This window comes from Gracilinanus agilis, chromosome 2 (assembly GCF_016433145.1).
Source record: "Gracilinanus agilis isolate LMUSP501 chromosome 2, AgileGrace, whole genome shotgun sequence".
In the NCBI taxonomy this organism is placed as follows: domain Eukaryota; kingdom Metazoa; phylum Chordata; class Mammalia; order Didelphimorphia; family Didelphidae; genus Gracilinanus; species Gracilinanus agilis.
In genome coordinates this window covers 639,758,445-639,776,495 of record NC_058131.1, presented here as the reverse complement: position 1 = coordinate 639,776,495, position 18,051 = coordinate 639,758,445, and the positions used below count along the sequence as shown (strand labels likewise).

Below are 18,051 nucleotides of genomic sequence, written 5' to 3'. Positions count from 1 at the left end.
CACTGGGGACAGAATTCAGAAGTAAAATAATCCTTGTTCTTAAGGATCTTATATTCTAATGGAGAAGACAAGGAATGTGACTAGTAAGGCCTTATGTGGAGGTAGTGAGTGAGTTGATTATTAGGAAGACAACCAGAGATTTCACAAAGTATGAATTGCATGTTTTCCAAATGTGGAAGTAAACCCTTGCATGCATATCACCTCACCATCGTGATATGTTCATTTTTAGCTTTAAGATCTATAAACTTCCTTCTTTCTTCTCTTAGATTCTCTCAAACACCTCTCTCCCAACATATGGCCTTTCTTTGATCTGCATCCCTGACCTCCCCAGTTAGTATCTATCCTAAAATTTCCTTGTGTTTGTTTTGTGTCTCTTTGGATGCTATACACACACACACACACACACACACACACACATTTTCTCAATAAATAGGATATAGACTGCTTTAAGATAGGCTGCTTCGTTAAAAATAAATTTTTTTTTTGTATCCCTAGGATGTAACACAATACTTGGTAGATGTTAAGTGCTTAGTATATGCTTTTTGATTGAATGTAACATTTAGCACCAGGAATCCTAACCCCTGTTTTCTGAGATCTCCATGTACCATTTTTGACCTTGTCCATTGTGATAACATGTTTAATTGCGGTGGTCAGGGTTCCATTTGGGGACATTAGTGAGCTCTTTTTATCCTTCCTTCTCTTTTCTAGCCTTCCCATGGTTTGGCATGGACATTGGTGGAACATTGGTTAAATTGGTCTATTTTGAACCAAAAGACATTACAGCAGAGGAGGAACAAGAGGAAGTGGAGAACTTGAAGAGTATAAGGAAATACTTGACTTCTAACACTGCATATGGGAAAACTGGGATTCGAGATGTGCACCTGGAACTAAAGAACCTGACCATGTGTGGGCGTAAAGGAAACCTGCACTTTATCCGATTTCCCAGCTGTGCCATGCACAGGTTCATTCAGATGGGAAGTGAAAAGAACTTCTCCAGTCTTCACACCACCCTCTGTGCCACAGGAGGCGGGGCTTTCAAATTTGAAGAAGATTTTAGAATGGTATGTTGGGGTGCTTTTGTTCTTCTTTTTTAAAAAATGGGGGGTACCCTGAACTGTGATTTCACCAGTGTAGGGAATTCTTGGGAAGAAAAACACCCTCTGAAAATGTAAAGAGCGACTTTTTACTACTGTATTTACAGTCCTTTGGCAACTGGTCTCAGAAAGTTGCCTGGAATACTCCAGAGATATTGGTGACTTATTAGGGGTCACACAGGCAAGCTTGTGTCTTGAAGCAGGATTAGAGTGGGATTTTTCTGTCTCTGAGGTCAGTTTAGCCACCATTCTCATTCATTCTTATTTTTAAAAAAAGGAAAAACATTAGTGATCTTGACACTTCGATTTTAAAAAAATGTGATTATTCTACACTGCAATTTTCCCATCATGGTTCTGACATATTTTGGGTTGACATAAGAAATTAAATGGGAATTTTTGGGAAGTTCTACAGAAGCTGCAGATGACACAGAAAAAGTTTAGAAACTCAGAAATATGTAAAATATAAATGTAGTATTATATAATAAACAGATTTTATCTTTTAATAACACAAGTATGCATAATTTCTTTTTAAAAGTTAAAATAAACACTTAAAATTTTCAAAAAGAACAAAAAATTAAAAAAAATTAAAGCTAGCAGATGACCAATGGATTAGCAATGTTAATTTTGACCTACAGGTATCCTATGACCAAATACTTAAACCAAAATTTTAAAATAAGGTACTATTAATACCTAAAAAAAGGGAAAAAGAAATTTAGGCTTTTTCTCTGTTATGAAGGGAGAATCAAAAATTTTTATATAGATTTTCTGGATTGTGGGGGTACCTTATCCCTAATCTCCATGCTGTGGATGGGATACCTGTAGTTCAGTACATTAAGAGTACTAATCAAATCCTTTTTCTAAAAAATAAAAAAAGTTTGCTTTCAGACCATACTTTAGTGATGCATTTTTATGTCATTACATCTTCTTAAAGGTAGCTGTTGAATGACTTTTATAGGGTGACCAGCTGAGACCACAGGTCTTTTTATGATTCCATCATAAGCTGCTAGAAGAATGTCACTTGGATCACGATAATTTCTCATAAACCCATAACATTTTAGAAACTGAGGACAGTTTTTGAGACTGTCTTGTTCTAGGTTTTTTAACTTGGGGGTCTCAAACTTGATTTTAAAAAACTCTTATAACTATATTTCAACATGATTGGTTTCATTTATAATCCTATCTATTTTATTTTATGCATTTGGAAATATTATTCTGAGAAAGAGTCCTTAGGCTTCCCCAGACTATGCCCCCAAAAGTCCATGGCCCATAAAATAGTGGTTAAGAACCCTTGCTAGTCTAACCTTCTTCATATTAAAGATGAGGTAACTAAGGTTTTATTTTATTATTATTATTTTTTTTAAACCCTTAACCTTCCGTCTTGGTGCCAATACTATGTATTGGCTCCAAGGCAGAAGAGTGGTAAGGGTAGGCAATGGGGGTCAAGTGACTTGCCCAGGGTCACACAGCTGGGAAGTGTCTGAGGCCAGATTTGAACCTAGGACCTCCCGTCTCTAGGCCTGGTTCTCAGTCCACTGAGCTACCCAGCTGCCCCTGGCAACTAAGGTTTTAGAGAAGAGTAGAGTTGTATAGTTCATTATTAAAAAGAACTAATACTAGAACCTAGGTGTTCTGGCTTCCAGGTCTGTTCTTGTTCTCATTTCATTATTTCATTTCTGTATTAAAATGAAATGTTTAATTACTTACAAGTCTATTTCCCCATTATTGGGATTTTTGAATAATGCCTATTTCACTGTAACTAGAAAATTCCATGTTTTGGTTAAGAACCTAGACCAGGGACTGACATATACATATATGTATATATGTACATACATATGTTAAATAACAGTCTATGAGCTAAGAGGCGTTTACATTTTTAAATACAATAAAACTTTATCTAAAAAATGTAAAAAAATATTCTTAGCTCTTGGGACTATATACCCCTCAGACCTAGTTTGCTGATCCCCCTGATTCTAGACAAATACTACTTTTCCCATCATGGATGCAACACATTCTTTCAAAGTAGAACAAAGAACATAAATCTCCATTGATCTAGAAATCAGCCTCCTCTTGAGGATCCATTATAGTGTTCTAAAAAGAATGCTAGGCTTGTAGATTGAGGATCTGGATTTGAATCCCCATAATGCCACTTACTTTCAATATGATTTTGGGCAAGTTTGTTTATCACTTTGTGTTAACTTTAGTTGGCTGTAATAGAAAACAATGCTGGTTTAGGAATCTAAGGACTGAGGCTTTAATCAGTTGTGCTACCTTGGGCAAGAGGAAATTTAACCGGTGTCTTAATTTCCCTATCTTCCTCATTGTTACAGTCATAATCTGTCTTGCCCTGTGCTGCCCCACTTCAAATTACTTTCTCTATGGTAAAAAGGGAATCAGACCTAAGAAATTGCTTTGAGGAGCAGCAGAACCACAGAAATGGACAAGATCAAGAGTTAGGAGAAAGGCTGGGAAAATTCTCAGTTTCCTCATCTGTAAAATGGGTATCATAATAGCATCTACTACCTTCCATGACTGTTGTGAAGATCCAATGAAATAATAATTGTAAAGCATTTAACACGGAGCTTGGCACATCGTAGGCACTCAATAAATACTTGTTCCCCCCATTTCCTCTTGTTTTAGCAAGACAAACTTTTCTACTTCTTGCAATTTAAAAATCAACTTCTTCCTTTAATAAGTTGATTTATCTCTGAAGTCTGGAGGCCTGAGATTCAAGCCTTATCTCTGAAACATACTGTTTAAGTGATCTTGACAGGTTATTTATGCTCTCAGGGCCTCCAAGCAATGCTCTTCTAAGACTCAAAGTTGTACTATAGTTGTCAGTCTGCATGGTAGAGTTTCCTCACCTCAAATGAGAGAGATTTTCTCCTTGAGGACTCCCAGTGCTAAAGAAATCTGAAGATCCATATCAAGGCAGGGACTAGGGGAAGGGAAGCAGAGACAGGACATAATGGTAGATTGACATGATGGAGAGAGCCAAAGTGAGCTTAGGTGCTAGTGGGCTTAAGCACTAGCCTGCTGAGTTCCTGGTCTAGTTGCTTCCATTTATGCACTGTGTCACTTTGGGCAAATCAGTTACCTTCTCTGGATCTCCCTTTCCTGAGGTAAAATAAAGGTGATTTCTCTCCAAAGGTCCCTTCAAGGTCTAGTGACCCAATACTTTTGCCACTGGCTTGGAGTTGGGCTGCTTTCTCCTCCTTGATTTTCGATTTGAAAATGTTGAGGGTATTTTTGTTAGGGTTTCTTTCCTTTCAGTCTGTTTTGAACAGAAAACCTAGTCTGTTCAAACAATGTATACTGAATGTATCTTATGTTCCAAGGCTTTGATTCTTAGTATTATTGTTATCATTAAATTCCTTATAGAAATGCCAAAATCCCCTTTTGGTAAACATTGATTCTAAAGAAAACCTGATTGAATAAGGTTATAAATGACTGGAATTTTTCATATTTCCTTCTCCAGCAATATGACACAGAACAATTTTTCACAAGTTATAGTTAGAAATTTTCCTAACTCACTCATCTTCCTCCCACAGACTTATTAGCTCTGTGACCTTGTTATATCTAATAATAATCCCTCTCCTCCTCTTCCTCTCCCATTTTTTTTTCCAAGAGAGAAAACTGAGCTAGGACTTGAGGAACATGACATATGCTCCAAAGAGATGTTATAGGGGCCTAGATAAACTTACTTAATTTAGTATCATTTGAGTTTTCATTGAATCTGAAATTTCAAATATGTAATGATTTGATCATTCCCATTGTTTTGCTTGGTATCAAGTTTTTATAGGAAGCTAAGCCCAGAGAAGGAAAGCGAAGAGTAAATAAAATAAAAAGAAAGAAGAAAATGTTTTCCCATTTTTAAAACTGAGAACCAGACAGTGGCATCTTAACTTATGGTCTATCTTAGGCCTAAGGAACTACATTAAAGAGAAGTATAAATATTCCTGATGTAGTAGAATTTCCCTTTCTCCTTCTGCTTATTTTGTCTTCCTGGATTATTTCGGAATGCAGTATTCCTTTCCCCCTTCATTGAAAGAAACAAGCAAAGCATAATAATGTGTGCTTATCATCTGGTACATAATCATTTCTAGGACCAAGATAGGGTAGCTGGAGGGAGTAGGGGCAGCTAATTTGGAATGAAATATAACAGATTTCTAGCTTAGGAGCCAAGAAAGATCCAGGACACAGGGCACCTTCAATTGGGATAAAGTTCTCAAATGAGATTTAGAAAGAATAAGGCCAATGCCCTGCCAGAAGACAACATTTACTAGACTGATTCAAAGCAGAGGATTTGGTGGAGGATGCTAAGATTCACCAGGGCCTAAGAGTCGATTTCCAAAACTGAATCATAAATCTATAGCCAGAGCTGAGGAAATGGAAGCCCAAGAAATAGATAGCAGAAGTAGGGTTTCAACTTTGCTCCTTCAACTGCACAGCCATTCCCTGCCCCAATGCCCCCTTCCCCATCCCCCTGCCCAACCACTAAATTTTTTTTGCTTATTTTTTTTTTGGTAGGGAGGAGGGGATGCCAACCCATGAAATGGACAGTAATACTAGTAAACATAATAATAACAAATGAGATCATATTGGTTATTCTGGTAAACAAAGCAGTTCCATTAGCCTCATAGGATTCAGAATTGAATAGGATCTTGGAGGTAACCTAATCCAGTGCCTTAGTTATTTGCCTATGAGATTATTCATAATAATAATTATTATATAGTAGCTAGTATTTATATAGTGCTTTAAGATTTACAAAGTATCATACAAATCTTAACTCATCTTCACAAAAACCCTGACAGATAGATGCTATTTTAAAAATCCATCCCCATTTTATAGAAGTGGAAATTGAAGTAGAGATTAAATGATTTGTTCAGAGTCACATATGTAGCTAGTAAGAAAAATTTCTGAGATTAAGTTTGAATTCAGTTCTTCCTGTGGCCAGATCTAGCACTCTATGCACCATATTATTATGGTGAATTGTCATGATTAAAAAAAAATGCTTTGGGTGAAAGATCTCCTTTCCTGATTTGTAAAAGGATATTTTTTCCTTAACCCACAACTACTTCTCCAGATCAAGAGTATATTATCTAGGGTTTATTTACCAGGGAAATAAAACTTCACAAATTTTGAAATAACACACTCATATAAAATAACCCAAAGTATGAATGAAACAAAATCTAGCTAGTCCTTACTTAGGTTGTACTCAGATTTTCTAGCTACTTCTCAAGATAACATTCTTTAGGCCGAGTTTGTATCATGGCCTTTTCAAGCCAGAAGTCCTACTTGAGATCCTATTTCCTCATCACTCCAGCACACCGTGTTGATTTATCTCTCAGAATACTCTTCTGACAATTTTGAGATACTCCTACCTGGGCATGCTTATTGAGTTAATGAACTCAGTCACTCATTCTCCAGACAGAGCTCTCAGTCAATTAAAGAGTTTATTTCCTGTTTGAATAGTGGAACATTTGGTGCTCTATTCCTTTTTACTAAGTAATAACTTTTATCTGAAAAAGCCTATCTCCTTCCTGGGTAGTACAGGCCTTGAAAGGAGACTTTATAAAAGTGGCTAATATATTTATTTTTATGTGGATGTAAACCCCTGGGCTTAAAAAATGCTCTTTCTTTAGTCATTTCAGCGAGACTTTTGTTGTGCTACTTACAGATGAAAAATCACAATCCTTGCCTTCAGGGAGCTTACAGTTTTCAATGTATGTGTGTAGAACTGTTATTTGCAAAGCTAAGTATAGAATAGAATATACTCCATTTGTATGTGATAGGATATCCTCGATCCAGAAAAAGTGCTCTATGGAAAGGGAACAACAGTTTTAACTGAGAAGATCAGGGTACTATGGAAGGAACAGGTACCTGAGCTGTGTCTTCTTGTAAATGGAGGATTCTAAAAGGGAGAGATGAGGAAGGGAGTATATTCCTACCCCACTGTTTGGAGGAAAAATGAGTGGGCAGCCCCTTTTTTACCTCACTGAGTACTTGAAAATTTGGGATTGTTGAATCAGGCACATTAGAGCCAATCACGTTCTTCTGGCTAATTAATGTGTTTCTTTCAATGGAAAACAGATTCAGAAAACTATCATTTTGCTGATACTAATTTTAAATTGTATCAACTTGGTTTCTGTTAGTCTTACTTAGCAAAAATACAGAATCAATGAGATAGGATTTTGGTGTCTTTCATATGATACAAAGTATTATTTCAAATGTTAGAAAAGTATCAGAAACATTAACTGTGTGTCAGCAAATAGACATTGAGTAACACAAAGTCAACATTCAGTCACTTATCAAGCATTTTGAAAAATGCTTCTATAGGCCAGAGATTATGGTAAATAAACACTGAGAATACCAAAGGAGGGTAAATAGTTCCTGGGGACACAGCATGCAAAGGACTATGTACATACTCAGTGTATCACTACTCTGCAAATGGGAGGTAATTTCTGAGGGAAACCCTCGTACTAAGGGGGAAAGAAAGGCCTTCTCTAGAATGTATATTTGGGCTAAATTTTGAAGGAGTTGTGGAGTTTGAAACTAGAAGGGAGTATTCTAGGAATGGGGAATAGTCAGGCAGAAGCAGGCCAGGCAAAGCTGTGTTGTTTATGAGGAACAACAAACAAACATAGAGATTATTGTGTATTTTAAAGTAGTAAAAAGACCTATCTTAAAAATTATCCTATATTTTAAATTCTGTATTAAATTGTACAAGTTTCCCTGATTTCTGAACAAAGATAGATTTATTCTATTTCATTTATGCAAAACAAATCATTACATTGCAAATTTCTATAGGAAAACATTTGATAATGTCTCAAGTGCCACACTTGGAGCCAAGATGGAGAGATGAGGTCTTGTCAATAGGTACACTCAGAATTGGTTGAATGCCTGGATGCAGAGAATCATCATTAGTGACTTGTCACCATAGACAGAAGTCTCTAGCATAGTGTTTCAGAGTCTTTGGCTCTTTGCTGATCATCATTTTGATCCAGAACCTTGGATAAAGGCAGAGAAGGCACAATTTATCTTTCACTGTAGTATGTGTTTGGTAAATGCTTGTTGAATGAATAAATCAATCATTGTTCAAAAACTTGAGGGGGATAGCTCACATTTTGCATAAAAAGAGTTAGGGGTCAGAGCTCTTGATAGGCTAGAACACTGGGTCAAATTTAATAAGATGAAATTTAACAAAGGTAAATGTCAGTTTACATGTATAAGAGGGGTGAAAAATGGATAGAGGACAGTTTGTCTAGGAGGGAAAAAGAAACCCCTGGGGCTTTTGTTATTCTGAAACTCTGTAGTCTGTACTGTGATAGGGCTGCCAACAAAAGCTAATGTGCTCCTAGACAGGTTAATGGAGATATTATGTACAGGTAATGCCACTCTTATCTGCCCTGGTCAGATCTGGAGTACTGGATTTACCCAGTAGGCTTTAGATTTTAAGGAGATTGAGAAGCTGGAGAGTGTGCAGAAGCGGTCAACTTCAAGGTAAAAAACCTTGAAGGTTCTCAAAATTATGCCATATGGTGATTGGTTGAAGGAATTGGGGACATTTAGCTAGGAGAACAGAATACTTAAAGGTCATCTGACAACTGTCTTCAAGCATCCAGGAGGTTGTCCCTTGAAGGGAATAAATTTGCCCTTCTTTGCCCCAGAGGATAGACTTGGGGGAAAAAAAGGTAGGAGTTTCTGAGAAGAGGGCTTAATGTTAGGAAAAAGCTTCCCATAATTATAACTACCCCAAAATGGAACAGGTTGCCTCTAGGAAGAATAATCTGCTGAGATCTTGGTGACTTATTATGTGGGAATCCTACTGCATAGGGGATTTTTGCTTATGTATAGATTAAAGTCATTGTGAAAGAAGATTCTGTGATTTATTTCTATTTTTGGAATAGTTTGAGAGAAAGTAGTGAAATGTCTATTTCTTTAGTCAGTGGAGAGAGAAAGAATGTGTGTGTGTGTGTGTGTGTGTGTGTGCGCGCGCGCGCGCGTGTGTGTGTGTGTGTGTGTGTGTGTGTGGAGAGAGAGAGAGAGAGAGAGAGAGAGAGAGAGAGAGAGAGAGAGAGAGAGAGAGAGAATTTCTTTGTTTTGACTATTTTCTAGTCTGCTTTCAGGATATCCACTGGTCTGTCTCGTGGCCTATCTTTTGTTGACAGTGCTTGTCTAGTGATGGCCTTCAGTATTATTTATTATTCCAGATTAATTTTTAAGCATGTTAACTTATGATACCAGGAAAGGTCAATGTAACTGCTGTCCATTCAGTTAGTTCATGGAAAAGATGAGTTTCTAAAAGTACTAACTCTTTACCACTTGAGTCTTTATACACTGGCCTTTGTACTATTTTGTTTATCATCCTCTCTGGCATGCTCCCCCTGTTCAAACATGAGTATTCTTTATAAAGATGAGCTTGCGCATGTGTGTGTGTGTGTGTGTGTGTGTGTGTGTGTGTGTGTGTGTACTCATTACTCACTATATGCGCAAGTCCTATATTGATTAATTCTCATGATCCACCTTGATGCTCACCAAAACCTCAGAATGTAGTAGTTTCAGGTATTATAATCCTGTTGAGAAATTTCAGACTTGGAGAGCTTGTGGCTTGTCTAAGTTTCAGCTAAGTTTGTGTAATGGGAAGAATTTGGAGTTTGGGGATCTGGGGTCCTGAGTTTGAGTCCTGCCTCTGACACATACTACTAGCTCTATAATTGTGGGTAATTTTCTTAACTTAACCTTCTTAACTCTCTCAAATAACCATTACCTTCTGTCTTGTAAGGGTGAGGCAGTTGGGGTTAAGTGGCTTGCCCAGGGAAGTGTCTGGAGCCATTTTTGGACCCAGGTCCTCCCAAGTCCAGGTCTAGTGCTCTATCCATTATGCCACCTCATTACTCCTAGATGATCTCTTAAAGTTCTTCCATTTTATGTTTCCAAAGGAATGGCAGGTTTTAGTATGGATAAGACAAAACAAAACAACTTTCTTCCTTTAGGAAAATATTTTTTAGATCATTTCTGCCAAAGACCCTACAAGCTCTATCTAAGCCGTTCTTCCTTCCACAGGTAGGAAAGGACAGGTCAGCTATTTTGTGCTGGCTCTTTCCATGATCTTTTTGAAATAATTGGCTGTGTTTGCAAAGGGAATATTTTCATGGAATCATAGAATTCACAAGATCTGAGATCTTGAAGGATCCTTAGAGCTCATCTGATCTGGCCCCTACATTTCATATCTATGGGCCCTTAGAAGTAAAAGAAATCACTTCGTGTGACACAGCTAGAGAGGAAGCAAACTGGATGACCCAGGTCATCTGCCTTTGAGTCCTATGTTCTTTCTACTACTTCAAGCTTATCTTCCTGTTTTTTGTACAAAGCTATATTTATGTCTTATTGGGAGATTTGTCTAAAATAAGCACTGCTTGACATTTGGAGAGTACGAAGCCTACATTTTGGAAAGTTTAAATATGACAAATTTAGGAAACAGGAAGATCTAGGTTCATATCCTTCCGCAGATGCTTCAGTAGCTAAATGATACCAGAAGTCACTTAACCTTTCTGTAACTCAGTTTCTAAAATGGTGAAATAAGAAGGTTGGGCTTAAAGATCTCCAAGGTCCCTTCTAATAAATCTATGAACTTGTGTTTATGGCAAGAGTAACATAATGTAGATAGAATTCCCTTTTTTGCATATTATATGATGGTCTTAAAATATGAAGTTATTCATATTTGATCTGACTTTAGAGGCTGCTGTCAATATTTCCTATCTTTCTTTCCTTCTTGCTTCCTTTCTAAACCTCAATTAATCAAAAAATCTCAGGCAGGAGAGAAACAGCTTTCTAGCTCAACACCATTTAGTTTAAGAGTAGGTTGTACCTTCAGTATATAGGCCAAACACCCAACTTACAGCTTTCATCTTGCCACATCAGATTTTCCATGAAAGTCAATATGGTCTACTGGAAAGAACTTTGGATTTAGAATCAGGATACATGGATTCAAATCCTGTCTCTGAACCTGACTTTATGTGCAAACTCCTCAGTGTCTCCAATCCTCAATTCCTTCTATTAAATGGCGATAATATTACCTGTGTCCTGAGGGTTTTGATGAGAGAAGTGGAAGTGTGGTACAATGAAAAGATTCCTAGATGTTTTGTCAACTACACCTGTTATTAGATAACTTTAGTAAAAAGAATCCTTTCTTATTTCGAACTTAAAAAAAATCTTCCTTTTTTCAACTTCTAACTTCCTAGATTCTTTTCCCACCCCTTTCCTTTAAATGTCTTTGGAATTCCTTGTTAAAAATGGTAGCTGTACTCTTTAATCCTGCTTACCTCTGCCAATATATCTAAGGGCCACCTGAGTCTCCCTAGTCTCTTTTTATGCTCTAACCATCCTTTTCTCCTTGATTTCTTGTTTTCTTTCAGATTGCTGATCTGCAACTACACAAACTGGATGAATTGGACTGTTTGATTCAAGGTCTGCTTTATGTTGATTCCGTCGGCTTCAATGGCAAACCTGAGTGTTACTATTTTGAAAAACCCACAGATCCTGAACAGTGTCAAAAAAAGCCTTACTGCCTTGATAATCCATACCCTATGTTGCTGGTTAACATGGGCTCAGGTGTTAGCATCCTAGCAGTATATTCCAAGGACAACTATAAAAGAGTTACAGGGACCAGGTAAATAGATATTCCTCAAGAAGAACCTTCTGCTGCTGCAGTATAACAATCTTCCTTCCCTAGGTTTTTAAAGGATTTGGAGGACCTGAATTCAAAGCCTTGCATTGCAGCTCATTACAGATATGAACTTGGGCAAGTCATTTCCTGTCTCTGGTTTTCAATTTCCTTGTTTGTAGAATTAGTGGTTGTATTAAATGGTCTCTTAAGATTCATTCTAGCTTTAAATTCTACAGTTCTGTTTACAGTAGATTATATGGCAATCAGTGATATTCAGGATGGCTTTCTGATACATTGTTTTTCCGTAAGATTATTCTATTTAATCCCACCAATATTAATTATCCACCAATCATTTCAGTGTACTGTGCTAGGACCTGAGGGACATTGAAAGATTAGATAAGATATAAATCCTGTCTTCATAGAGTTTGCAGTCTACTGTGGAAACAAAACATCCTGCACAGATTTCTTTAGTACATAGGATTACAAGATAACTGCATTAGCTGCATACCAAACAGCTGTGGGAGCTCAGAGGGAGAGGGTTATTACACTGGTGGGGAGGGCAGCTTCATAGAGAGAATTTGAGTTGGACTTTAAAAACTGGCCCAAATTAAGTATGGGTGTTCTGGGTAGAGAGAAGGGGAGAGAAATCATTCTGACACTAGGGAGTGTCAGCATTTGCCAAGGCATTAGAACAAGATAACTCAGATTGTATTCAGTAGATAGAAGGGGCTGCCTAAAATATACTCTGAGACTTGCTGCAAGATATGCTGATGACTTCATTCTTTACACTATAGCTCCCTAGTACTGTTGGGAGTAGTTATGAAAACTCAAATGAACTTTAATGAAATATTTGTGAGCATATTGAATTTTTCCAGAACTTGGTTTTCTACTAAAGGTACAATGATTGAGAAAACAGAAGTTTTCTTGAAGGGTTACTAATAGAGTTATTGGAGATGGTCCTCAAGTTAAAAGTGAATCACAGATTCAAATTAAGAAACTTGAAAATTCTTTCCTGTCCCTTCTTCTTTTGCTTTCTGCCCCTACCCATCCCCATCTATTCATAGTTGTCTAAAAACTTAGCCAATATTCTGACTCTTAGGGCTTGTGTTCTTTCTAAAAGACTGAGACAGATACATTGTATTGCCATAATGTGGATGACTGTTATGCTATAGATTTAATGATGTATTTTTTATTTTCTCTGAATAGACAAACAATATCATAGTAGGTTCTTGTTTCACTTGAAATATTTTTATATAGTTTTGCATTTTCTTAAATAGGATTTTAAAAAACATTTGGAGACCAACAATTTTTTCTGGCAAATTGCCTCTAAATTTATTATGGAAATCAGCTGAAAAACAGGAATCAGAGAAATTAATTTTATAAACAAACTTTACTGGAATGCATTGTCTTAAGTGAGAGACTTACCTTTTTGAAGAAATCTTTTTATTTTTTAAAACCCTTACCTTTTGTCTTAGAATGAATACTGTGTATTGGTTCTAAGGCAGAAGAACAATAAGGACTAGGCAATGAGGGTTAAGTGACTTGCCCAAGGTCACACAGCTAAAAAGTGTCTGAGGTACATTTGAACCCAGAACCTCCCCCTCATAGGCCTGGCTCTCAATCCACTGAGCCACCTAACTGTCCACTTGAAGGAAAAGAGAGAAAACCTTTATGAAGAAAATTTAGAATCCTGGATGGTGGAAATGTTGTTCTTTTTTGATAAATCAATTCAGTTCCACTAGTATTTGCCAAGAGGCTATTATGTGGTCAGGCACTTTAGCAGATATGAGAGAATCAAGAACAAAATGAAATCAGCTTTTGTCCTTGAGAGGAGCTTGCATTCTGCTACGTAGGAAAAAAAAAAAAATATATATATATATATATATATATATATATAAGTAAATACAAAAGCAATACTAAGTGAATGCAAAAAAAATTGGGACTGGGTGTGTGTTGGGGGAGCAGGAAGGAAGATGGTTTAATATGTATATTAGGAGAATCCTGTGTGAAGGTAGCACTTGAGTTGGGGTTTTAAAAGGAACTAGGAATTCGAAGAGGTGGAATAAGAATGGAAAATCAAGGCAAGAGATGGAGGATACCTTTTCTTTCCTTGGTGATCTTGAGTTTTGTAATGGTTCCTCCTAAATAATGACTTCCTTTTAAAAAAAGCCAGCACCACAGAATTTTGGTAGCAAACGCTGCTACTCAGGGATGGGCATGTGGCTCTTTTTCTAAAAAACAGCCTAGCTGTTTTGTAGCCTACCACCAAAATGTTGACCATTGGGGATGAATATTTTTAGCCTGAGAGTACTTTGCAAGAGACCCTTTCAGAAGTCCTAGAGGGCTTGCCATCTGTCATCAGAGTTTTCAGTTTTGTATGTTTTGGCCTTGACTGTTTCTGAGAAATTATTTAATACATTTCTAATCACATCTTAAATATGTACCCAGACAATCAGATTTCGAGCAGTGTTATCATTTGTATAAAATATCTTCCACCTACTGTATCTATAATAGGCAAGGAACTCTTTGTTTCTATTTTGTTCAGACATTGTTTTTTGCATCCCCCATTTCCCAGCTTTGTGAATGCACCAGGGATTCTCATTGTACATATTCAACTGAAGATTCCCCTATTTGAAGTTATTTACCTTTTCAGCCTTAGAAATATATGATCTAACCATGAATGGTCTTCCTCCTAAGGCAGTTGATTTATCATAACCATGCTATCTTATAAATCCCATGATTATATTTATTATCCCTTTATAGCTTTGAGTTTACAAATAGATGTATGTGATGGTATTTTTCCACTGATGTGCTCAGTTCAGGTAGCTGTCACTAAGTAAAGGATGCCTGGCTTATTGCCATGGAATCCAAATGGTCACTTTACATAGGTGAAGGGGAACTGTGAACACAGATTATATGATTCCTTTGCAATATGATTTTTTAAAAAAAATTAACTTTTTATTAAAATAGAAACTTTTGCTAGATAGATTTAAAGAAACACAAATGGCTACCTAGATATAATATAGTTCTCTTCTCATCAGCTTTTTACTAATAGAGATCACTACTTAGTTCTTTTTCTGATTTTTCCTCCCAACCTAATGCAGAAAATAACATCTTTGTTAGTCTCCAAAGCCTCTTGTGCCAAATGCATTGCTCCTGTTTTCAGCACTTTGGAGTTTCAGAGCAGCTTGGTGTGACAAGTCTTATAAGCTTCTACTGTTTGTATAGAGCTTAATTATCTATTTTGAATTTCTCCCAGCAATGTGTCGCTTTTGTCCTTTTAAATTCCCACCTCACTGCTTCTGCATTCTGTTTTCTTTCAAGCCAAAGGAATCATGAAAGAAGTTGTGAAACTGTGTATAAGTTTCTTTGTTTCATGTGATAACCCTGCCCCCATCAAGGGCTTTTCTAATTGTAAGCATAATTCTTAACTTAACCTGGCTCTTCTTCTCTTAGGTAATCCCTATGCATCTGGCTTCTTTAGTATTAGACTTCTAGAGCTTCTTTTCATTTTGCTTCCAAAATGCATTTTTTTAAAGGGGCCATTACTTTTTTTCCAGAGTAATTTAAATGTATTTAAACAGTTCACAAGAGGCAACTAGATGGTACAGTGGATAGAGTGCCAGACCTGGAGTCCAGAGGATCTGGATTCAACTCTAGATTCAGTCACTGAATCCTATTCTTGCCCTTAAGAGTTTTAAAAAAATAAACGTGCCAAAATAAATTTTAAGTTGAGATGTACAAGTGGTTTCTCTTTGAGTATCAAGAACAGATTTGTTTGGGGATTCAGAGAATAGGTCCAGTTCAGGTAAGAAGCTAGCATTTCATGCTGTTGAGGGATTACAAAACATTAATAATCTTTTCTCAGATGCTATGATCTTTGATGAGTTGCTTTCTTTCAGCAATCTCAGTTGAAAGAGTCACATAGATAAATGAGATTGTCTCTTTTAGAGGAATGAGATTAGAGGAAAGAAGAAAGAATTCTACAGGCAGGAGATGTCAAAGTCAGTATTTTTGTTGGAGGATTGAACATTTCATTTATGGTTTCCATATTTAATGCATGCAACATTTATTTCTAACTGCATATCAACTACAAATATGATTTATATTTCTTATATGACTATTCATTTTATATATGCAAGCCATCTAGAGAAGAAAGTTACCTTCAGCCTCCTATAACAGATTCGGCTACTGAGGTTGTCCAGTTAATGGGCTAGCCCAAGGTCTCACAACTGTAACTGATAGAAGCATTCTTATTGATATGGTTTTCATTCTAAGGCCAAGGGCATGACATTTTTCTAAATTGTTTGTTTTTAATCCCAGCCAACCCTGTTCTCACTTCCTGGTCCAGTCTTAACTCTGAACCCTAGTCCATCTGATGTGAGCTATCCATTGTTTTTCTCCTCCTGCCTGATTGTTGTGCTAATGTTCTGAATGTTCCTCTTTGGGTACCTCGGTGGGCACCTTTTAAAACAAATCTTAAAAAAAAATAAACCTTATTGTTCCTTTAGTCTTGGAGGTGGAACATTCCTAGGCCTGTGCTGTTTGCTGACTGGTTGTGAGACCTTTGAAGAAGCTCTGGAAATGGCAGCTAAAGGAGACAGCACCAATGTTGATAAGCTGGTGAAGGATATTTATGGAGGAGACTATGAACGATTTGGCCTTCAAGGATCTGCTGTAGCATCAAGGTAGAGACTAAATAGAGAGTGGCATAGTGGAAAGAGTGCACTGGATTTGGAGTCAGAGGACTTGGGTTTGAATCCCAAATCTGCTACTATGTGACCTTGGGCAAGTCACCTAAGCTCTTTGGGCCTCAGTTTCCTCATCTGCAAAATGAGAGGGTTGGATTAGATGATCTCTTAAGACCCCTTCCATCTCCAAAGCCTATGGTACTCTTGTCCTAGGCAGGTGCAATAACAACTGAAAACGTGGCTACCAGTGCCCTAAATGTTTTCTGATGTGTCCATGCCCCTGCTGACATAGACTAGAGCAGCATCTATTTTAGAAGAGCTCAGACCTGATTTTGACACCTTAGCAAGCAAAGATGCATTCATGCTATTGAAGTATATGTTCTAAATAGGGCAACTTTGAAAGAAGGTTTTGACAATTGCAACCATTTCCCCTTGTTAAGTGCTTACTTGGGGGCATTCGTACAACGCTTCCCCACCCCCCTTCATCAGTGGTCTATCTCAAATATAAAAGAGAAAAGAAAAGAAAAAAGAAGCCAACCATTATTATCAAAATATTTTCTGAATACAAACTATGTAGCAAAATTAGGGTTTGTAAGTCACAGGCAAAGTTATCCAGACAGAAGTTATGGAAGAGCTTTGCCACAGTCTTGTGGCTAAAATATGGTCCTTGTTGCGGGATGATTTGAACCCCTTTGCTAATATTTCCAACATAGCTTTGGCAACATGATGAGTAAAGAAAAACGAGATGCCATCAGCAAAGAGGACCTAGCCAGAGCGACTTTGGTCACCATTACAAATAACATCGGTTCCATTGCTCGGATGTGTGCCCTGAATGAGGTAAGGCTACAAATTCACCATCTGCTTATACAATGCATGCCCATTTCTCCTTGCATTTTGGCCTTTTCCATACAGTAGCTATTTTGATCTTTATGAATGTTTCAGTATAATCCCCTCCTTTAGTATATTTACATCTCACAAAATGATGTCTCCCAAAGGAGACCAGGGGCTGTAATAGGAAAAGACTAGTATATTTTAAGGAGGAAAAAGAAATGTATTTTCTGTTAGTTGTTTGAAACAAAAATGTTTAGCTTTTGGGGAAAAAGAACATTTATTTTCAATGAGAAAAAGCCTAGAATTGGAGGGCAAAGAGGCCTGCCTCTGCCCTCTCCCTGGCATTCTGACCTGGGACAAGTCACTCTACCTCACTGGGTCTCAGTTACCTCATTTTTAAGTGTCGTTGGACTACGTGATTTGCATGACAGTGTGGTAGGATGTAAAGAGCATTTTTGGCTTTGGAATTAGAGTTCTTGGGTTAAACCCTGCCTCAGACACCTGGCTATGTGACATCTCTGTGGGTGACCTTTGGCAAATCGCCTAACCTCCTGCGGTATTAGGCTGCTGAGGTTCCTTCTAAGTCTTTTACCATATAATCTGGGTGTGTTATCTTTTGATTTCTCAGGTCACTTCCAGTTTTAGCAGTCACTGGTTGGCAAGAGTAAAAACAACAACAATAACAGCAATAATCAGAGTTCACACCTCTAGGGTGCTTTATGGATTACAAAAGCACTTGATTGATTTAGTTTCATTTGATCCTCTAAAA

At 37.2% G+C, this 18,051-nt stretch overlaps 1 protein-coding gene across 2 annotated transcripts in view; it reads left to right on the top strand.

The window, feature by feature from the left end:
* PANK1 (pantothenate kinase 1) overlaps window positions 1-18,051 on the top strand; it is a 74,867-nt gene that overhangs the window by 43,278 nt on the left and 13,538 nt on the right. For both annotated transcript variants that reach the window (XM_044665668.1, XM_044665669.1), the window contains exons 3-6: window positions 709-1,061; window positions 11,510-11,763; window positions 16,272-16,448; window positions 17,165-17,288. In XM_044665668.1, the coding sequence (XP_044521603.1) occupies window positions 709-1,061; window positions 11,510-11,763; window positions 16,272-16,448; window positions 17,165-17,288 (908 nt within the window). The remainder of the gene's footprint in view (window positions 1-708; window positions 1,062-11,509; window positions 11,764-16,271; window positions 16,449-17,164; window positions 17,289-18,051) is intronic.